General features: G+C 42.3%; 1 protein-coding gene across 1 annotated transcript; it reads left to right on the forward strand.

Annotated features, from left to right (window-relative positions):
* Positions 1–998: 998 nt before the first annotated feature.
* On the forward strand, positions 999–22,995 carry LOC117995640 (uncharacterized). The gene is made up of 21 exons (XM_069508801.1): positions 999–1,317; positions 3,385–3,533; positions 4,368–4,554; positions 5,155–5,400; positions 6,014–6,142; positions 6,477–6,606; positions 7,210–7,349; positions 7,834–7,988; positions 8,853–9,037; positions 9,488–9,651; positions 10,361–10,586; positions 11,395–11,506; positions 14,124–14,240; positions 15,207–15,318; positions 16,427–16,551; positions 17,328–17,435; positions 18,556–18,686; positions 19,858–19,918; positions 21,645–21,842; positions 21,889–22,008; positions 22,909–22,995. Exons 1-21 carry the CDS (start codon positions 999–1,001, stop codon positions 22,993–22,995), a joined length of 3,201 nt encoding a protein of 1,066 aa, XP_069364902.1.
* Positions 22,996–23,521: the final 526 nt, after the last annotated feature.

Raw genomic sequence — 23,521 nt, forward strand, 5'->3', positions numbered from 1 at the left:
TATTATATTACAGGTGTAAGTGGAATAAGCATACAGTACATCACCATACCGGCAAAGACGTGCCAAGCGATTTAGCGTTCCGGTACGACGCCGTGTAGAAGCCATAAAGGGGTATGGGTTCAATAAAAACTGTCATACCCCTTCCAGGTTAGCCTGCTTCTATCTAAGACTGTATATATACTCGCTCAGCGATATTCGTTCAACGATGCTCGCTCGTTTGAACACGTGTAACGTGCGCGCAGGTTTCCACAGGACTAAGCGACCGCGGGCGAATAGCGCGAGTAATCGCTCATCGCATTTGCACACTCGCTTATAGCCCGGCGACAAAACTATCGAAACTACACACTCGCTTCGCGCTGATCGCCAACTCGTTTATAGTTTCTATTTCTACTCGTTTCTCGTTCATCGTCGGACCACTGCCTTATGGTAGCCCTTACCTAGTGAGGTGTGCTGACGTTTACGTTTCGCTTTCCGGCGCGAGCTTATCTTGAGACTAGCTTATAATTATTATAATGACCTCTTTCTTATTTTTTGACTTTAAATAAAACCCTGACGTTTGTAATCAAATCATAATAAGTAATTATAATGCATACACAATGAGTTCTCAAACGCAATTTCAACTTTGTGTCAATTTTCATGTCAAAAGTACGATTTTAGCACGGATCTATATATATATCCGTGGATTTTCTATGCTTTAGTATAGATCCGTGTACCTACCTACCTCCCAAATTTCATGATTATATCTTAACGGGAAGTTCCCTATAAGGGTTCCGTTTTTCCTTTTGAGGTACGAGTGTGTGTTAAGTTTTGACATGACAGTTCACCCATAAAGTTAAAATGGCGCGTGAGAACTAATTTTGTACGGACTATATAGATACAAATAAACATTATAAACTCAATCTGTAACCACTGACTGTTTATATACTTCGTATGTAACACATGAAAATAATAATTTATTTTTACTAGCCTGTTTGGCTAGTTATCCGTTTCTAACCAACATGGATAAAAAGCGTTCGACCTACACTACCTCCGTTCCCAAAGCTGAAGCTAAGAAGAACAAACCTAAAGATCCGTCAAAAAGGGCTAAAGGTGACTGCGCGGATTCCGTCAGCTCCTCACACACACAGATCTTCAGACGGAAGCTGTATGATGATAAGTACACAAGAATCACCACCGACGAGTACTTGGGCGTCTCGGAATCAAGTTCGGGGAGTTCTGACACGTATCAATGTGTACACGGCCCTGGAGGGAAACAGTACTCTGAAAAGGCCAAGCTTAAAAGAAACTTGATAAAGGAGTTGGACCCGATACCTACAGGTGATTTATTTGGCTGAAGATAATGTGGTTTGTAAAACCACATGGGTGTGGTTTGTTCGTAAAACCGATAGACGTTGGGGTCCCAAGGTGCTAGAACGGCGACCTCACACCGGAAGACGCAGTGTTGGCAGACTAGGTGGACGGATGACATCAGACGAGTCGCAGGGAGCCGCTGAATCCAGGCAGCGCAAGACCGTGGCGTGTGAAAGTCCCTACAAGAGACCTATGTCCGGCAGTGGACGTCTATCGGTTGATGATGATGAAAAATGAAAATCTTTTTTGAAATGAAAATCTTTTTTATTCGTATAAACTTTTACAAGTGCTTACGAATAGTCGGATGCATCTACCACTGGTTCGGAATGCCTTTCCTGCCGAGAAGAACCAGCAAGAAACTCGGCGGTTGCTCTTTTCAAATATTTGATATAGGTACAAGATTATGCCATGTATAAAATAGTATTTGCAGTCTTGTGCGTTGCTGGAACGAGCTGCAGGTCAAATCCACGCTCTTTTATCATTTAGATAATCTTCAATTGTTGTAATATGCTTTTTTCAGGAGCATATTTTTAATAGATTTTTTAAACTTGTGCAAAGGTAAGTCCAAAATAGTTTGCGGGATTTTATTATAAAAGGTAATACCCATACCCACAAATGACTTTTGGACTTTCCTGAGGCGGAAGGCAGGAGCTGCAAGTTTGTCTCTGTTTCTAGTTAGCCTATTGTGTAAGTGTGTAGATCACCAATTTTCTTGTAACTAAGAATATTTTGTCTTACAAAAATTATGTTATTATAAATATATTGAGAGGCTACAGTAAGGATATCTATTTCCTTAAATTTGATGATGATGAATGTGGTTTGTTGGCATATTAGGAACGGGCAGGCCATGTCTGTCGCAGAACCGATGGAAGGGTAGACGCGTTCAATAGAAATAGAAAGATTTTTATTCAATGTGGTCTTGGACTGTGACAATAAATAAATAAACACAAATCTCTTATAGAGATAAGTGCTTCCCTGACCACTTTTGCTTTCTGTTTCTCTTTACTGTAAATGTTTTGGTACAAATCAGCACCCTTATTATAAATGCGAACTTCTATACTTCGCAACGGTGGAACAGAATGACGTGATTTGCATGGGTATGATAAAAGACCTGGAGAGTGACATAGGCTACTTTTTATCCCGGAAAATCAAAGAGTTTCCACGGGATTTTTAAAAAACCTAATTCCACACGGACAAAGTCGCGGGCATCAACTAGTAAATAATAATAATAAATAAATACAAATTTTTATAGCAGCAACAGAAATACATCATCTGTGAACATTTCAACTATCTAACTATCACGGTCCATGAGATACAACCTGGTGATAGACTGACGAACCGTCCAGTCCTATTTTACCCTTTGGGTACGGAACCCTAAAAATCGATAACTAGGTGAGGTATAGTACTTAAGGCAGTGAGTTCACACATGTCTATCAAAGGACCTACTGCCGATAATTTCTCTAGACTTATGCGTCGACCTCGTATCAAAAGTAATACACAGGTCCTTCTATTGCAGTTGAAATTGAACTTTCCTTAGCCCACATTCCCTTTGACGGTATACCTATTTTTATCAGATTTCTTGCGTCCGCACTCTTGACCTGCAAACCTTCCCATTGTTTATTGTAAGTACTAAGTAAGTAGGTAGTAGCCCAAAGTTTGTACGACCTCCCTGGCGCAGTGATAAGCGCTGTTGTCTTTGTGAGGTCCCGGGTTCGATTCCCGGCAGGGGTTTAGAATTTTATAATTTCTAAATTTCTGGTCTGGTCTGGTGGGCCTTCGGCCGTGGCTAGTTACCACACTACCGGCAAAGAAGTGCCGCCAAGCAATTTAGCGTTCCAGTACGATGCGTAGAAACTATGCAAGATAAGATAAGATAAAATTTGGCACAAAAAATTTGAAAAAACAAATAAAAAAATTTATTTTATTATTTCTTGCACGATGGTACGGAACCCTTCTTGTGCTAGTCCGACCCGCACTTGGCCGAGTTTTAGGTGTTTGTTTGTTTTTCCTAACTCCAACTCGTAATAATTGCAGATAGTAAATGGCGCGAAGGATGCCCGACGTACGGATGGGAGGTGGCAGCCATCTTGGAGTTCCTGTTAAAAGATCCCGTGGGTCGGCAGAACACTGAGAGGCTGGAAGCTCACCTGCGTGACTTTGCCGTGTTAGCTCGCTTCGGATATGTATCCTTTGTTTTATACACATTTGATTTGAAACCAGCTGATGCCCGCGACTTCGTCTGGAATTAGGTTTTTAAAAATCCCGTGGGCACTCTTTAATTTTCCGGGATAAAAAGTAGCCTATGTCACCCTCCAGGTCTTTATCTATACCCATGCAAAAAATCACGTCAATCCGTTGCACCGTTGCGACCTGATTGAAGGACAAACCAACAAATCAACAAACTAACAAACCAACAAACAAACACACTTTCGCATTTATAATAAGGGTACTGATTGGATAAGTTAAATAAAAAAACAGTCAAGTGCGAGTCAGACTCGCGCACCCAGGGTTCCGTACTACAGTCGTATTTTTTCGACATTTTGCACGATAAATCAAAAACGAACCAGCCTACCTACCTATGTCTGGCATAAAAATAAATAAAATCTGTTTTAGAATGTGTAGGTAAAGAAAGCACTTTCATATGATACCCCACTTGACATAATTATCTTACTTCGAAAATTAAAAATACTAATTTTTAGTTCACGACCTCAATTTTTTTTTTTTAGTGTGATTGAACCACTAATTCACGGTTTTCAGATTTTTCCCCTAATGTCTGCTATAAGACCTACCTACCTGTCAAATTTCATGATTCTAGGTCAACGGGAAGTAGGTACCCTGTAGGTTTTTTGACTGACCGACAGACAGACAGACAACAAAGTGATCCTATAAGGGTCCCGTTTTTCCTTTTGAGGTACGAAACCCTAAAAACCAACGAACAAACACACTTTCACATTTATAATATTATGGGTAATAATTTAGTAAGGTTTTATTTGAGAAGACCTTTACATGTAACACAGAAAATCGACGCTCTAAACAGTCTTACCACTGTACTTGAGTATTTGGTGGAGAACTTAAAGAAGAAGCCCAGTCTGCGAGAACTGCTGGTTCTGCTCATGCGCAACATGGACAAGCCGATTTTGTTGACAGTCATGTCCGATGTTATTACTCAACTTGAAGCTGTCAGGAATTATATCGGAATTTTAGGTAAAAAAACCGGCCATTGCGAGTCAGACTCGCGCTACGAGGGTTCCGTACTACAGTTGTATTTTTTCGACATTTTGCATGGTAAATCAAAAATGTACATTACTTTCTGCCGCGTACTGTACTTGTGCTATAAGACCTACCTGCTTACCTAATTTCATGATTCTAGGTCTACCGGAAGTACCCTGTAGGTTTTCTTGACAGATATGAAGGACAGACGGAAAGGCAGACAGACAGACACACAGACCGACAAAGAAGGGATCCTATAAGGGTTCCTTTTTTCCTTTTGAGGGACGGAACCCTACATTTTTTATTTTATTTACCCCTCTAGTCTCTACCGTTCCACCGCTGAATAGCGAGAAATAGTGAACGTTAGCTGTGGGCTTATCTGTTCTCAGCATATCTCCTCTCAGTATGATAAGAGTTTGGCCATAGTCCACCACGCCGGCCAAGTACGGATTCGCTGACTTCACACACATTCACCAACACAGGTTTCTCCTCACAATGGTTTCCTTCACCGTTAAAGCAAATGATATTTAATTTCTGAAAAAGGCACATAACTCCGAAAAGTTAGAAGTGCGTAACTACCCAACCTGATTTAAGGTTACCTTCTTCTACGAGTGGAAGATGACGATCTGTTCGAGCTGGTGTCACGAGGGATCCTCTGGCAGTTGTCGGCGACGGACGAAGCGCGCGGGCCGGGGACCTTGCGGAGACAGCATGCACTAAGCGCCGCTGGGTCACACCTCCTCATCACCGTCGCCCGAATGCTTGCTCTGGCAACACCGCAGCGCTTCCCGACTTTCCAACAGATTGCCATGCTGCTGGCGTGCAATTCGACCAATTGCTGTAAGCGCTTTGCTGTAAACTACGTCCAATTGTCGTAAGAAGCCATGCACATGGGATAACCGCTGCAGGGTCACATCAGGAGGTATATACCCTGGCAGTTGCCAGATGAAGCATGCACTAACCGCGGCCAGCAGGGTGATTACGTATCTCGTGACAGGCTTGCGACAGGCGTAAATCTCGCGATCATTGCTGTCAAACGTCCGGCTAGAGAGATACAGCAAAAGCCACAAAGCAAAATAAGAAGAAGAAGAAGAGGGACAGCAAATGAACTGTCGCATTGTTACTGCTGTCGCGTTGCTGTCGCTACTGCAACGTTTTACGTAACCACCACCTGGTCACACCTCATCACTGTCGTCCGAATGCTTGCGATCCTACAGCGCTTCCAGACTTTCCAACAGATTGCCTTGCTGCTGGCGTGTCATTCAACCACTAGCTGTAAGCTCTTTCTGTAAACTATGTCGTAAGAAGGCATGCACTAGGTATAACCGCTGCAGGGTCACATCACGAGATGTATACCCTGACAATTGTCAGACGAATGCTCGCCCCGATTTAGGATGATTAGCATAACACCCTTAGTAAAACAGTACCTACTTGATGCTTTAATTGTTCTCAGGTATCGATCTGATGAAGGAAAATATTATTGAAAACATCCTCTACCGCTTCAACCCGTACTTTCCTATGAAAGATTTGCCAGATTATGAAGAGACTCCCTTGGACCCACAGGATTTCAACGTTAAACTCGGTAAATATTTTCAGGGTTGGCTCTAGCCCATGTAGATCGGTTCCTTCAAAAATCCTTCTGGCTGTCGCAAATGTAATTAGTTGATCGTTTAGTATTAACTGAATGGTATACCCTATTACCTGTCGCAATTGGCTCCTGTAAGCTAGACACCACCATTGATGCATCATTCGTCAAATTCTTAAAAAGCCGGCAATCTCATTGGGGCACCTCTAGTGCTGTAAATATTCATAGAGGGCGGTGATCACTTAGCAACAGGTGACCCGCCCCGCCAGATGGTTTGCCCGCTAAAACTTTTTCAAATAATGTATTGCTAGCTACGTTTATTACATTTTAGGTTCAAGCAGCATCTATATGTCAATGACTCTATCCTTGCTCTTGATTTTGGTGAAAACACTGAGGAGTTTTTTTGATGAAAACCCTGATGTCGTCAGGAACTTTCCCTGTCCAGATTATTACTCTCAAAGGTTAGTTAGTGCTCGGCGGTTAGGTAAAAGGTTGTTTATATTCTGATACAAGTTAGCCCTTGACTGGGATCTCACCTGGTGGCAAGTGATGATGTCGTCTGAGATGGAACCGGGTTAACTTGGAAGAGATGTGGTAGTTTCATGAAACCATAATATATCGTTTATCGGTTTCTAGGCGGCGTGTTACTGGAACGCTAACTCGCTTGGCAGCACGGGTAGGGAGGTAACTAGCCTCCCACTACCACCAATTTAGAAATTATAAATTCCCATAATGTCCCTGCTGGTACTCTGCGTTTTAGTACGTCTGCCCCAGGAAGGGGAGAAAGACTCCAGGTACATTCACATAAAACATAGATAAACAACTTGTCGGGAGTCAAGAAGGCGGTTTCGGGAAACACGCCCAAATCAAGTACCGTGGGCTCTCCCGCGATTCGGCCCACGTAACCGAAATGTAAGTGGTGCCAGGGGAGGTTAAGGGTTGTCCCTACTGGGAATCGAACCCGGGACCTCCTACTTATAAGATCAGAGCACTCAGGGAGCACTACTGCGTCAGGGAGGTCGTCTAAAACTAGTATGATTATAAACCGCTTTGCCTTCCCACAGGTGTTTCTTATGGGCGTACCGGTACGAATGCCGCGCGAGGGGCCGCCAACACGAGAGACTTACCCTGACCGTCATTGCGCATGCGCTGCTGCGCTGCTTCGGGGAACGGCTCGAGGCATTCTGCCCTTTGCTGATGCCAGGTCAACTACATTCTACCTTATAATCCAATGGAGAAGATTCGTGATGTCGTAAATACCATATTAATTAACGCAATGGAATCTTAAATATATAAAAGGAAAAGGCGACTGACTGACTGATCTACAGCTCAAACTACTGGACGGATCGGGCTGAAATTTGCCATACTGATAAGTGATAACTATTATGACGTAAACATCCGCTAAGAAAGGATATTTGAAAATTCAATCCCTAAAGGGGTAAAATTGGGGTTAGGAATTTGTGTAGTTCACGTGGACGAAGTCGCGTGCATAAGATAGTCTAAATATAATATCTAAGTCTAGTCTAAATATATAAAGCCCATGTCCTTCTCTGGGATAAAAGCTATCGCTGTACCAAATTTAATCAAAATCGGTTGAACGGATGGTCCGTGAAAGACTAGCAGACAGGCAGACGGACAGACGGACACACTTTTGCATTTATAATATTAGTATGGATTATGGATTTCAGATATAATGTCGCTGTCGGTGCTTACTGAGGTTTCTCCAAAACAAATCTGGATACAAGATGTAGGATTCAACACTTCTCAAGTAGATGTTCAGTTCAAGAAGATTCTCATCTACTTCTCCGTGGACTTGCTTAAAACCTTCCCTTGTAATAAATTTGTAAGTTCTTCTTATTTCTTCTTCTTCTTGTAAGCCTAGTCAGGTGATGACTAACAAGTCAGGCCTAGCCCTAGTCCTAGACCTAGACCTAGGTCTAATTAATTATTATTATTTACTATTTATCTGTATTATTAATTCTTTTTCCGTGTTCCTTATATAATTTATGTCAGCACTCAGCAACTTAAAGGCAATAAAATTTATGATTTATGATTCTTCTATTACCCACTTCTTCTTACCTGTTACCGTTATCCAAGCAGCAGACTTTCACCCTAACGGCGATTACGCACTGCACTCCCGTCATCCGAGTTATACCCGTCATCCGTGAGAATACCAGCGATTATATACGACATACGTCATAAGCTCCCATATACAACAAAAAGGAACGTATTTTCACGGACTCTAATCGGATGAGTGCGTAACCGCCGTTACTGTAAAGTTAACAAATTAAAACAATACTCCATGAAAACAAAAAGTTTTCTTTCTTTATGAGAGTTCTCCATAGTGTTCTCAAAGGTTTGAACCACAGATTAGAGAAACTAAAGGGTGTGAACTCTGCCAATCCGCACTGGGCCAGCGTGGTACAACTATGGCCTAAATTCTTTACATACTGAGAGGAGATGCGTTCTTAGTAGTGGGCCATTAATGGGTTGATCATGAGGATGATGATGAGGCACGGAGAAAACGAAAAGTTTCTTCATTCTTCTATTTATTTAATACCTTTGTGCTAGGAGTAGGTACGACAATAGTGCAACGTGTGGGGTTTGAACCGGCAACCTTTCGGTTTTCAGTCCGCTCCTTTAACAATTGAGCTATCGATGGTCAAACAAGGATTGCTAGTGGACTTAAAATACCTTAACATTTCAGATGGTCGAATCCCAGTATTGGGTCCTGGGTCTGATGTTTCTGCTGGACCCTAATCTGTGTGACCTCAGGGCGCGCTGGTCTTCGTCCCTTTTCGCAGAGATTCGTAAAAGCGCACTCCAAGCTTTAGTGTGCACTTTACACCTCATGCCTTCCAAAGTAGTCGCAGAGTATGATATAATAAGACGGTATGCAATAGTCAGTTTGTAATAGCACAGTTCATGACAGACAGTGATGTGGTTAGCAACTTCTAACAAAACGTCGAGGCTTCGACAGATGTCAAAATGTTAGTAGATTTCACGCAGGTAGTCCTAAATGTAGCCCTATTTTTCTGTGATTTCATATCACCATGGCCTTTTTTTAAAATTCAGATACGTGTACGATTCAGATGTGCGTTCAAAGAAGTATCTGGCACAACGGACGGTCGAAGTGCACCAGACACCCAGGTGGTGTGGGTAAAATTGCTTACGGTGGCGTACGGTTTGGTTGTAGAAAAAGGAAGATGGAATGACGCCAAAAAGCTCTTCAGATCACTTTCCATTATAAAGCTATACTTATATGATATAGCCAGTAGCCGTAGGTACTAAGAGTGTTTATGTACACTACCCCACTATTATCTCTAAGATTTTTCATCGCAGAATAATGTGGTACATCGAATGGTACTCTGAGAACCCGTACGAGCTGCCAGTACTGTACTGGTGCGTGCGACTGCTGCACGTGGCCATCCGCAGCCGAAGCGAACCGACGCGAGCCGACTCTCTGCGCGACCTGTTCGACACTCACGGAATCATTATACTCATGCGTGAATACTTTTGCATTATCAACTCTGCCCACAGCCGAAGCCGAGCTGTTTAGTTCTGCAGGAATGCTCGAGTTTCTTGCTGGTTCTTCTTGGTTGAAATGGTATTCCGAACCAGTGGCAGACTCTTTTGACGATTCAAAGCATCATCATGATCAACTCATCGCCGGCTCACTACAGAGCATGGGTCTCCTCTCATAGTGAGAAGGGTTTTGGCCATAGTCTACCACGCTGGCCATGTGCGGATTGGTAGACTTCACACATCTTTGAGAACATTATGGCATGCACGTTTCCTCACGATGTTTTCCTTCACCGTTAAAGCAAGTGACATTTAATTACTTAAAACGCACATAGCTCCGAAAAGTTAGAGGTGCGTGCCCGGGTTCGAACCCCGACCTTCGACTAGAAGGCGGACGTCCTAATCACTAGGCTATCTTAGCTTCAAATTAAATTTTACATATTCAAAGCATAATATGTAAAACTAGCTTATGCTCGCGACTTCGTCCGCGTGGACTACACATTTCTAACCCCTGTTCCACCCCCTTAGGGGTTGAATTTTACGTATTTTGGAAGACCCTCTATTTAATAATCACTGAGAAATAATTTATTTTTGACACAGTTAAATACCGTATTGAAAGATCATGTCGGTTGCCTCCATGCAACTTTGTCACTAAGGAAACCTTTGCTCCGTAAAATTCTGTATCCTTCTTAGATCTTTGTGACACGTTGCTCGAGCAGCGTTGCCCACCCGTGGAGAAGAGCCAAGTGATACTAGCGCTGACGCTGCGCCTGCTCACCAGCGCGGTGGAAGCAGACCGGCAGCTGACCTGCTGTGTGTACCCGCAGGTCGAGTGGCCCGCCTCCATCAACACGCTGGCCGCCAAGATGCTCGACATTGCGCTGTATTCCCTCGACAAACACTTCTTACTAAGCGACAGGTTGGCTCATCCACATCGAAACACGGATCTCCTCTCAGAATGAGAACGGTTTGGCCATAGTAAGGGTAGCGACACACCTGCTGCACGTACGGCGCCGATACTTTAGCGACTGAGCTATCGGTGGTAGTATTCGGGTAACGTGACACACCAAACACGCCGAACAATGACTAAAGGTTCGTACGCACCTGAGCGGCGCGGCGCGGCGCTTCAGCGAGCTGCACGTCGCGGCACAGAGCGTCAAAATATCATTTCTATCATTTTGTATGGCGCATATCGCACTAGAGCGGCGCTGCACAGCGCTTCACCGCGCGTTGCCGCGCGGCACGGCTGGAGAGAATATTTTGAAGCGCAGCGAAGCGACGCGCAGTGCAGTGACGCTAGTGCGACATACCCAGCGGCGCGGCACGGCGCTTCGCGCTCGTACGCGAACGGGTATAAAAGTGACGCGCAAGTGACGCGAGGTGCCGCGTACTGAAGTTGTAGTGCGGTAGGCACCGTCGAGCGGCCTGAGGTGACGCGTTCTGCAGTCGGACTGAAGCGCCGCGCCGCGCCGCTCAGGTGCGTACGAACCTTTATATGCGAACAGTCGGACGGGGCGACGCCGGGCGTTTAGTTTAGTTCAGCGCTTTATGCGACGGAAAATTACGTAAAAATGTAAAATAAAAAAATTCAAAAGAAAAATACAGACTTCAATAACCACAAACACTAAAAAGTAAAAAAATGTTGTGGTTATTTACTTAAGTCGGTTTTCATAATTTTTTGATTTTGTTTTTCGCCAATGCGAAGAGATAACGGGCTCTTATTTCAGATGGCTTGTTTCGATGTTAAACTTCATTTGGGAAGCGATCATATGGAGGAAGGAATACAGGGAGAAATTCGTATCGAGGAATGGCGTGTACAGTCTTCTAGATATGATAACAGTAAGTCAATTAATGTATAATATATAACCTATCATAATATTGCAAGGCAAGAAAGGTAGGAACGCCTATGCGAAATTTCGCGGATACAAACGATGAATTGTAATTCGAACCGGCTAGGATATGGAATGCCCTTCCAGCATCAGTTTTCCCCTCCAAATCTAGATTCTAGTAATACATATTATACCTAGGTACATATAATATAGCTACATATTATATTTAGAAAGAGGTAAAGTTTGCAGTTTGTGTGTAGGAAGCTGGAATTATTGAACCGATTTTGAATATTCTTTCACTATTATCTAATAACTAGCTTATGCTCACAACTTTGTCCGCGTCGACTACACAAATTTCAAACCCCTGTTTCACCCCATTAGGGGTTGAATTTTCAAAAATCCTTTCTTACTGGATGCCTACGTCGTAATAGCTATCTGCATGCCAAATTTCAGCCCGATCCGTCCAGTAGTTGGAGCTGTGCATTGATAGATCAGTCAGTCAATCAGTCAGTCAGTCAGTCTGTCAGTCAGTTACCTTTTCCTTTTATAAATTTATAGATATGAAAAGAGCCCTTAGAAATATTAGGATTGTCTCGAGGATCACTTCGTTACATTTGCTCGTTTCATCGAAGGAAGCCTTAAGTGGTTGTCTTAAGGCTACACTTTATACGCACTGCTCCATACAAACATAACGCCTATTATTCTATTACTTGCTCTTGCTTGAAATAAAATAATTCTAGATAACTCTGGAATTTCTGAGATCATTCGATATCTGCCTTAGTACTTATTAGATCTAGATTTTAGGTCCTTTATTTATGGTTTAAAATAATAATAAATATAGTAAAAATATACATTTTAAACCAAATTTTGGAGACAACTTCGTGTGAAAATAAAACGTGTAAGGAAAGGTTTACAAAATTGCAAAATCATTGGCTCTAAGGCAAACTTTACTTACCTATGTAATAATTATTTCAAACGTCTTTAGTTTATCTCCCGGCTACATTAAGGCCCAAAAACGCGTTGTTCATCGGCATTTCCCGTTAAGCGTAGGTATAGCCACGATTATCGCGATAATTTTATCAACGGCATTAACAACGTCAGGTTCACGGGTTCACGTTCACGAGTCGGTTTGCGGTTTATTTTGGCACATCACAGAGATTCACCGGGAAAGTTATTCCGTTAAAGCGGTTACACTTACGTTTGCCAAAGTGCGCCGCGAGCTCGGTTGGAACCACAGAGTACTTTTTACATGGTCGGAACGCACGTGTTGGTACGGGAGCGGCCATGGAGTGGAGTAATGATGATGTCATCTTTTTTGTCTGGATTTTGCTGTGCATTTATATAGTCCACCATATTCTCTATCTTTGTATTGTTTCTTCTTCCTTCGGTAATGATAAAGTACATTCATATAATAAAAAATTACACTCATTAAAAACAATGTAGCAGCGTTAACGTCCATCTTGAAAATGAAGACATTTTATCGCCAATGTAAACGGCATTTTAAATGGCATTAGACGTTAAATCGTAGTGTGGCCACTCAGTTTAACGCGTTCTTTACCTACCAGCGTGGCCGGCAAATTACCGCCTTGTTTAAGGCGTTGTTGGATATTGATGTTAACCGTACCATTAAAAAACATTTATTAATTTGCAAAAAATTCACGTAATACCAAACGTTGATTCGCGTTGTTCACACATCACTCATCTTGCTCTTGAGTATGTCGCGCCCGTAAATGTCGATTGCAATAGGCATACCTACTCTCACGCTCGACTTGAAGCGACCATGGAGAGCACTCTTAAGTGGCTATGTTAAGTTACTTCCTACTTGAGAGTAACCCGCATTACGACGAGACGTAGTATTATAATAAAAAGATTGATGCCAAATTAGCCTGACTGCATTTTAAATTTATACTAGCTGATTCCAGCGACTTCGTACGCGTAGATTTAGGTTTTTAAAAAATCCCGTGGGAACTCGTTGATTTGTCAGCCAATGTCAATCTCCATGTCTTTAACTATACCCATGCAAAAAATTACATCTATCCGTTGCTCCGGTACAACGTGATTGAAGGACAAACCAACAAACAAACTCAAACTCAAATTATTTATTTAGAATAGGTAAAATTTTACGCTTCCTGATTGTCTAAATTTTTATTCGTAAGATGATATAGTGGTGATAACTAATACGTACATAAAACTAAAGCTACGAGGGTTTTAAACGCGCCCAGGTCTGAGAAGAGCCCACAACAAACTCAGCCAACAAACGAACACACTTTCGCATCTAAATATATTATATAAAAGGAAAAGGTGACTGAATGACTGACTGACTGACTGATATTTTATCAACGCACACCACAAACTACTAGACGGATCGGGCTGAAATTTGGCATGCAGATAGCTTTTATGACGCAGGCATCCGCTAAGAAAGGATTTTTGAAAATTCAACCCCTAAGGGGGTGAAATAGGGATTTGAAATTTGTGTAGTCCACGCGGACGAAGTCGCGAGCATAAGCTAGTTTATAAAGGTACTGATAACAATAACGCTAAATTTTGCTAACGTTCTGGTTACACTCTGTATAAAGGAGAAAATATGTTCACAACTCGTGAGTTATAGCCTTTTCACTATGTTTTAGATGAGCAAACCCGCGATACAGTGCTTGGCTATGGCACTGGTCTGCGATGTGGCGCGCAGCGGTGGCGCGGTGGCACAGCTCGTCACGTGGCGCGCCGGCCCTGGCGCCTCCGATGCTGTAAGCTCACACTCCTGTACCCGTAGTACAAGATTTTACGTCTCACCAAACCACCACCACCACCACCACGTTAACGTTGAAGCAATCCAGCTGCTTGACGTAACGGAGACAGTGAGAAGACTAAAAAGGACCAAACCTTTTGAGTTAGTGTATAGTGATTAGTGATAGTGTACATAGTGTAAGTGCTGAAAGAACACGTGAACAAAGTGTCATATCTCAAATCAAGAAAGACTAAGATGCGTCAGTGGACAATTTCTTAGTATATAAGATAATTTATAAGTTTAGGTTAAAATAAAATTACTTATTAGTCATACATTAGGCTAGATCGTAATATAATTGAGTAGCTAATTGGCACTCAACAATAAGGAAAAAAAAAAAAAAAAAAACCAAACCAAACCAAATTCGAGAGTCGAAATACTTCCGCGTTACAGTAAACTGGATCTTAAATGTCTTGTTTTAAAGCTCAAGTTTGTCTACACTTCTACAGCCAGCGCTCCAAGCGGAAACATTGCGAAATTAAAATCAGTGGCATTGAATATTTGACTTCAATTCAAGGCTGTTTATGTCCATTTTACTGTAACGCGGAAGTATTTCGACTCTCGAATTTGGTTTGGTTTGGTGAGACGTAAAATCTTGTACTACGGGTACTGTACAATTGGCGTCAAAAAAAACGACAAATCTATTGAAACTACACACTCGCTTCCCGCTGATCGCCAACTCGGGAGTTCGCGCATGCGTGGCACAGGAGAAGGAGCTGTTCCAAAGTACGGAGAAGGGGACGCGGAGAGGAGGAAGACGAGGAGGATGAGGAGGACGCGACGAGCTCAGGGGAGGGAAGCGAGAGCGAGGTAACAGATACGCAATGCCAGGAGAGGATTAAGTAATTGTTTTTTGTACTAACACACAATTATGGGTAGGTATATATATGCCTGAAATAAAAGTTTATTTATTTATTTATCCATCCAGAATCCATGCGTAGTGAAGCGTGGTGATACGATCGCGAGCCTGATGGCGGCGCTGTTCAGACACGACTGTATCGCGAGCGGCGTGCGACTCGACCACCGCGGCGTCATACAAGGTAGGTATACTAGAGTTGGGCCATTATGAACGTGCGAACTGGGTCATCACTACCCCTATTATAAATCCGAAAGTGTGTTTGTTAGTTGATTTGTTGGTTTGTTGGTTGGTCCTTCAATCACGTCGCCACGGTGCAACGGATCGACGTAATTTTTTGCATGGGTATAGTTTGAGACCTGGAGAGTGACACAGGCTACTTTTTATCCCGGAAAATCAAAGAGTTCCCGAGGCATTTTTAAAAACCTAAATCCACGCGTACGAAGTCGCGGGCATCAGCTAGTAAATCATATATCATAAAAGTATATTTCACTAGCTGATGCCCGCGACTTCATCCGCGTGGAATAAGGTTTTTTAAGAATCCCGTGGGAACTATTTGATTTTCCGGGATAAAAAGTAGCCTGTGTCGCTCTCCGGGTCTTTATCTATGCCCATGCAAAAAACCGGCCAAGTGCGAGTCAGGCTCGCGCAATGAGGGTTCCGTACTACAGTCGTATTTTTTCATTTTGCACGATAATTCAAAAACTATGATACATAAAACTAAATAAAAATCTGTTTTAGAATGCACAGGTGAAGCCCTTTCATATGATACCCCACTTGATATAGTTAACTTACTTAGAAATTGGAAAACACAATTATTAGTAATTCATGCCCACAATTTAATTTTTTTTGTGTGATCTTACCCTAAATTCACGGTTTTCAGATTTTTCCCAAAATGTCAACTATAAGATCTACCTACCTGCCAAATTTCAAGATTCTAGGTCAACGGGAAGTACCCTGTAGGTTTCTTGACAGACAGACAGACAGACAACAAAGTGATCCTAAAAGGGTTCCGTTTTTGCCTTTTGAGGTACGGAACCCTAAAAACCTACCAACCTACCTTTCATGATTCTAGGTCAACCGGAAGTACTCTATAGGTTTCTTGACAGACAGACAACGAAGTGATCCTATAAGGGTTCCGTTTTTCCTTTTGAGGTACGGAACCCTAAAAATCACGTCAGTCCGTTGCACCGTTGCGACGTGATTGAAGGACAAGCCAACAAACAAACACACTTTCGCATTTATAAAACGGGTACCTACTGATTCATTAATGCATACATTCCTTGCAACAGATCTGGATTGTCCTGTTATGTCGTGGGAAGTACGCAAAGAGTTGAAGAGTCCAGACTTTCTACGTAGAGAACGACCTCACTTGTGTTTAGGAGTCGTTGATATGGCCGGCTCTCGGATGTCCAAGGTTTTGACGTATTCCGTTTATCCACCTTACCAACCTTTTTAAGGTTCCGTACTTCCGTACCTCAAAAGGAAAAAAGGAACCCTTATAGGATCACTTCGTTGTCTGTCCATCTGTCCGTCCCGGATACGGACGGACGGACAGACAGCAAGACAGACAGACAGACAGACAGACAGAAAACGAAGTGATCCTATAAGCGTTCCTTTTTCCCTTTGAGGTACGGTACTTAAAAATCACGTCAATCCGTTGCTCCGTTGAAATGTGATTGAAGGGTAAACAAACACACTCATGTCCGTCTTCGGGATACTATACCTAGTAGCTATCTCTTATCAATTTTCGTCATAATCTATTAAGCCTATTCTGATAAGGCAACAGACATATAAACACACTTTCGCATTTTATTATACCATTAGGATTTAAGGTTTTTAAATATCCCGACAAAAAGTAGCTTATGCCAGTCCACGGGATTGTAAGATAACTCCAATTTTCGTCAAAATCGGTTGAACAGATGGGCCGTGAAAAGTCAACAGACAGACACACTCTCGCATTTATAAAAGAAAAAGGGTCGCAACCGCCACGAAAATGCAGAAAGAAAGATAAATGGGTACACCAAACAGTTCTAGATATAGTTCGAGACAGGTCGAGATGGCAATTGTGGTATGAGGCGGGGAGACGCCCCGCAAACCCGCACGTATTCCGCGCTGTCCCGCGCCGGGGTACCTCACCTCACTCCGATTGCCATCTCGACCTGTCGCGTACTTATAGGTAATATTTTTCAGGTGTTTGCACTAATACATATGCTTTCTGAAGATTTACAACATAAAGTGTCAATGGCGGACGAGGCTTACAATTTGTACAAGAACATACAACTGGCACCCTACGACGAGGTATGTAATAAATATTATTATAAATTATAATGTGTTTTTAAGGTAGCTCAGTTCGGTGCTTTCTCCATACAAACGTAGGAGGGAAAATACAACAATATTCGATATTGTACGCACAAAACTAAGAATTATATCGATTTATCTCGTCATTATCTAGGTTTATTGATATATAAAATATTGAAAAAAAATATTGATTTAAAAGTTACGAGGCTCAAAAGATTCCTATTTTAACACTTAATTAATGACAACTTTGGGCGTAAATAAATAAGATTAGGGATATGAAAATTCTAAAACAATTTATCATTAGACGTTGTTTATTTATTCATTAGTTGAAATAACTTTACTTTGCAAACATAAATTCAGCAGTTTTTTCTCAAAAATACTTTTCCTAAACCCTTTTCGCGCGCTTGATTTCAGTGAAAATCATCGTGCCTCTCAACTTTCTCATACAATGTCAAGTGAAAAGCAAACATGTTACCCACGTGCGCTGCCAATTTTGGTCGAGCGTCCTGCGTCACCTTAACATTATTTATCGCTAGCTATATTATTCCATTCCATTTCATTCTATTATATTCTACTCCGTTCTATTTAGAATCAGAATCAGAATTAGTACCTATTCTATTCTATTCTCAATTCTAAATTCAATAATAGGCAGGTACTTATAATGAAATCACTAAAGAGTCGATATTGTTTTATTCATGGGCGGCGGTAATTACTTATCAGAAAAAATTTTTACTAATCACTTAACGTTCAACACCAAACAACCCAAACATAACAGAAAGGCCGAGACATGTATTTGTGATCAATGATCATGATCAACCCATCGCCGCTGGCTCACTGCAGAGCACGGGTCTCCTCTCAGAGTGAGAATGGTTTGGCAATAGTCTACCACGCTGGCCATGTGCGGATTGGTAGACTTCACACATCTTTGAGAACATTATGTAGAACTCTCAGGTATGCAGGTTTCCTCACGTTGTGTTCCTTCACCGAAAGCAAGTGATAACTGATATTACGCACACGAAAAGTTAAAGATGCGTGCCCGGGATCGAACCCCCGAGCTCCGATTAGGAGGCGGACGTCTTAACCACTTGGCTATTACAGCATAAATCGTCTATATTTTTAGGCAATTCTTGCCCTGTGCTCACACTACCTGACTCTGAAGCTCAATGAGACGTGGGCCGAAGCAAAGGTTCTATGCGTCGATTTACTGAACCAGGACAAAGAGATTTTAGAAGAGTTCTTTCAAATTAATGGGTGAGCTTTTTATAATTAGAGTTCCGTACCTAAAAAGGAAAAACGGATCCCTTATAGGATCACTTTGTTGTCTATCTGTCTGTCGGTCTGCCAAGAAACCTACAGAGTACTTCCCGTTGACCTAGAATCATGAAATTTGGCTGGTAAATAGGTCTTATAGCAGACATTCGGGGGAAAAAAATCTGAAAACCGTGACTTTGTGGTTACATCACACAAAAAAAAATATTGTGTTCATGAACTAATAATTAGTATTTTTAATTACTTAAGAAGTAAGATAACTATGACAAGTGGGGTATCATATGAAAGGTCTGTGTGTGTACCTGTGCATTCTAAAATATATTTTTATTTATTTTTATGTATGATAGTTTTTGAATTATCGCGCAAAATGTCAAAAAAATACGACTGTTGTACGGAACCCTCGTTGCGCGAGCCTGACTCGCACTTGGCCGGTTTTTTATGATATTAAGACCCGATTTCGCCATAATTTCTCCGCCTCATAACACCGATTGCCATCTCAACCTAACTTGCCAGCGGGACAGGAGTGGAGAAGACGGGTAGAGGATAGAGAGTGATAGAGATGCGCGAGGGATGCAACTCATCGACGCAATTTTTCCATGGAGTGAGATCTAGGCTACTTTTATCCCGGAAAATCAGAGAATGCTAACGGGATTGTAAAAAACCTAAATCTACGCGTCACGACTACGGCATCAGCTAGTTTTATAACAGCAATATTTAGTTACTAACATAGTTAATAAGGTCTACTGTCGCTAACAATTTATGGATGGAATAAATAGTATCTGAAAATTAAATGTTTATTATTATTATACACTAGCTTATGCTCGCGACTTCGTCCACGTGGACTAAACAAATTCAAACCCCTATTCCAACCCCTTAGGGGTTGAATTTTCAAAAATCCTTTCTTAGCGGATGCCTACGTCATAATAACAAATATCAATATGATCTATTTATGGTCGAATTAAAGGATTTTTTTATTTTATTATAATAGCTATGTGCATGCTAAATTTTAGTCCGATAACTACGTCCAGTAGTTTGAGCTGTGCGTTTATAGATCAGTCAGTCAGTCAGTCAGTCAGTCACCTTTTCCTTTTATATATTTAGACATAATGAATTAAAAATAATCGATTTAAGAATTATGAATTTTGTCTTCCAGAGGATGGGCAAAAGAAGTAAAAAGGCAACAAGAAGATATACTAAGTAAAGCTAGCCAAAGGGTAAGTACCTAAGAGTATTTAATTAAATGTATACGTGGACTATAGGTAGGTACCTAGTTATATTACCTACCTATAGTCCGTGAACCGTACTTCTGACGTGACAGTTGACACATAGAGTTAAAATGGCGCGTGAGGAGTCATTTTGTACGGACTAGTTTGAGTTGAGCGTGGTCTGGTCAAACTTGTAAGAAGCCTTTAAGGTGACGCAGGACACTCGACCGAAATTGGCAGCGCACGTGGGTAACATGTTTGCTTTTCACTTGACATTGTATGAGAAAGTTGAGAGGCACGATGATTTTCACCGAAATCAAGCGCGCGAAAAGGGTCTAGGAAAAGTATTTTTGAGAAAAAACTGCTGAATTTATGTTTGCAAAGTAAAGCTATTTCAGCTAATGAATAAATAAACAACGTCTAATGATAAATTGTTTTAAAATTTTCATATCCCTAATCTTATTTATTTACGCCCAAAGTTGTCATTAATTTAGTGTTAAAATAGAAATATTTTGAGCCTCGTAACTTTTAAATCAATATTTTTTTCAATGTTTTATGCATCAATAAACCTAGATAATGACGAGATAAATCGATATAATTCTTAGTTATGTGCGTACAATATCGAATATTGTTGTAATTTCCCTCCTACGTTTATATGAAGAAAACACTGAACTGAGTCCCCTTAAAATGTGTATAGAAGCAGACGTTACTTTGCGGAAATCCATGAGATACAATGGACCAACAACTTAATTGGCTATAATCCGCTGAAACGGATCAAATCTGTATGAGATGTTGCATGAGGTGTAGACCTTACAATCCACAATTTGCAATTGTGGATTGTCGCGAAACGTGCGTCGAGTGTGTTTTGGGATTTGTGTGGTGGTGCGTATTGATTGATTTTCGTGCATGTTTAGCTGTGGAGGGTGGGGGGTGCATATCGCATGTTGCACCATACAGATTTGATCGGTTTCAGCGGATTACAGCAAATAAAGCTGTTGGTTCATTGTAACCCCTTTAAAAATCTCAAGCTAAATCTCAACAACTGAGAATTTGCTCTCACTTTATGTCAGGCACTTGACAAACTGTCATTAGCAAACTGTAGGGCGATTTCGTAAAACCTGCATCAATCATTATTACAATCTCAATTGTTGTGATTGGCTGAATTGTAAATTGAATGTAGCCAATAGTGAACGAGCGTCAACCAATCAGAGGTGATTGCGATCGTGACATTGTAGCTGTCATTCTATCGCAGCTGAAGCTGTGAGCAAAGTTAATGTACTCAACATACGTAGGTATGGTACGCGAAAGGTTGAGATGGCAATCAGGGTATGCGTATCGCGTACTATACGCACGTAAAGCAGTCCGTCGTCCGTCTGATCTCTCTCTTGTCGCGTCGAATTACCCTTCAATAAACCGAACACGCGTGCTGGAGCTCTGGCGTGTTAAAACGTGCTAAACAAATGCTAGTCTGAACCCCATCTTAGTTTTTTAACCTGTGCAGAATGCGGAGTGCGGATTGATCCCCGCTACAGTCAGAGTGTATAGCGGAGCCCAATCCTTAGGGTGCATTTCCAATGACGCGAAGCTGGGCATAAGGGAGCGGACCGGACCGTCCCACTCCGCATGTGGAAACTGTGTGATTGGCCAAATCATGCTCTGCTCCGCTCCACTCCACCCACCGCTGCATTAGTGGAAACGCACCTTTAATCTAAGTTTGTGTACTTATACCCTTTAGGACGTTTACGAAGAGAAATCACTGTACGCATTCTTAGCGACAGTGCGTTTAAACAATGCTCTGGACGCACTGCGGGAGGTCCGTTGCGTTGCACGCTCGGGCGCGGCGCGGTCGCGCGACTTGCCGCACCAGGCGCCGCACCGCGCGGCTTTCTCACACACCCTCATCGCTACCTATAAGCCGCCGCTTGATGACCTGGTTAGTGCAACTTGTGTCAAACAATGCTCTGGACGCACTGCGGGAGGTCCGTTGCGTTGCACGCTCGGGCGTGGCGCGGTCGCGCGGCTTGCTGCACCAGGCGCCGCACCGCGCGGCTTTCTCACACACCCTCATCGCTACCTATAAGCCGCCGCTTGATGACCTGGTTAGTCCAACTTGTGTCAAACAATGCTCTGGACGCACTGCGGGAGGTGCGTTGCGTTGCGCACTCAACGCGGCTCGGTCGCGCGGTTGCCGCACCGCGTTACAATGTAACCAAGATGATGGGGCCATGGAAGGTGGTGGGTTGACCTAATCAAGCACACTAATATTTTAAAGGCGAAAGTCTGTGTGTGCATGTTTTTTAAACTTTCACGCAAAAAAAAAAAGTTAAAGTTACTGAACAGATTTGGCTGAAATTTGGAATAGAGATAGATTATACCCTGGATTAACACATAGGCTACTTTTTATCCCAGAGAAACAAAGATTTCCACGTGGGATTTAAAAAAAATCTATGTCGGTTGCGGGCGTCAGCTAGTACTACTTTGAAATCCTAATAAGTATCATCATCATCATCATGATCAACCCATCGCCGGCTCACTACAGACTACAGAGCACGGGTCTCCTCTCAGAGTGAGAAGGATTTTGGTCATAGTCTACCGCGCTGGCCACGTGCGGATTGGTAGATTTCACACACCTTCGAGAACATTATGGAGAACTCTCAGGCATGCAGGTTTCCTCACGATGTTTTCTTTCACCGTTAAAGCAAGTGATATTTAATTAATTAAAACGCACATAACTCCGAAAAGTTAGAGGTGCGTGCCCGGGATCGAACCCCGACCTCCGATTGGAAGGCGGACGTCCTAACCACTAGGCCATCAAAGCTAATAAGTATAGTCCGTACAAAATGACTTCTCACGCGCAATGGGTCAACTGTCAATCAAAAGTAAAGTTCACTTTTAAAATAAGGACTAAAATCGTACTTTTGATATGACAATTGACCCATACAGTTAAAATGGCGCGTGAGAAGTCATTTTGTACGCATAATATAATATTTTAATTGTAGAACATGACCGGCCAGTACGTGAAAGTTCGGAGCATCCCACACAGGAGCAAGTCGAAATCAAACACTGGTGCCCAACCTCCCAATTAATCATTCAATAAAACATACATAATATACCTACTTAGATCTAATTCTATTATTTTTGAATGACAAGATTTTTTTTCTTATATAACTGGGTGAAGAGTAACTTGTTCATGTTCAACCTGATGGCAAAGCAAAAAATATAAAATCGCTGCAATCACGGGGCAAGCAAGCTCAAGCATCAAGAAAACGGTCAACATGCTTGGCTCAAGCACAAATCTACGTGCTTAACATCAAGCCGCTCGACCCTCTCGGAAAAGACAGTGGTCCGACCGCCGACGATGAATGAGGAACGAGTACAACTAGAAACTTAAACGAGTTGGCGATCAACTCACCACCACCCATGGCCCACCAACCTCGCGGTTATATGGGCCAAAACGCGGGAGGGCGCCCGTTCGGTACTTGCTCAGTGGCTCTTTCCCGGGGCGCGGGAAGAGAGTGTGTTTTGATAGTTTTGTCGCCGGACTATAAGCGAGTGTGCAAGTGCGACGAGCGATTACTCGCGCCATTCGCCAGCGGTCGCTCAGTCCCACAG

The sequence above is a fragment of the Maniola hyperantus genome, chromosome Z (assembly GCF_902806685.2).
Source record: "Maniola hyperantus chromosome Z, iAphHyp1.2, whole genome shotgun sequence".
NCBI lineage: Eukaryota > Metazoa > Arthropoda > Insecta > Lepidoptera > Nymphalidae > Maniola > Maniola hyperantus.

Bases quoted from the DNA above. Each gene is read 5' to 3' on its own strand.
- LOC117995640 (XM_069508801.1), top strand. From the start codon at position 999: ATGGATAAAAAGCGTTCGACCTACACTACCTCCGTTCCCAAAGCTGAA. The intron at 3,534-4,367 runs GTATCCTTTGTT...CATGTAACACAG, and splicing joins TGTTAGCTCGCTTCGGATAT to AAAATCGACGCTCTAAACAG. The intron at 21,843-21,888 runs GTTAGTGCAACT...GCACTGCGGGAG, and splicing joins AGCCGCCGCTTGATGACCTG to GTCCGTTGCGTTGCACGCTC.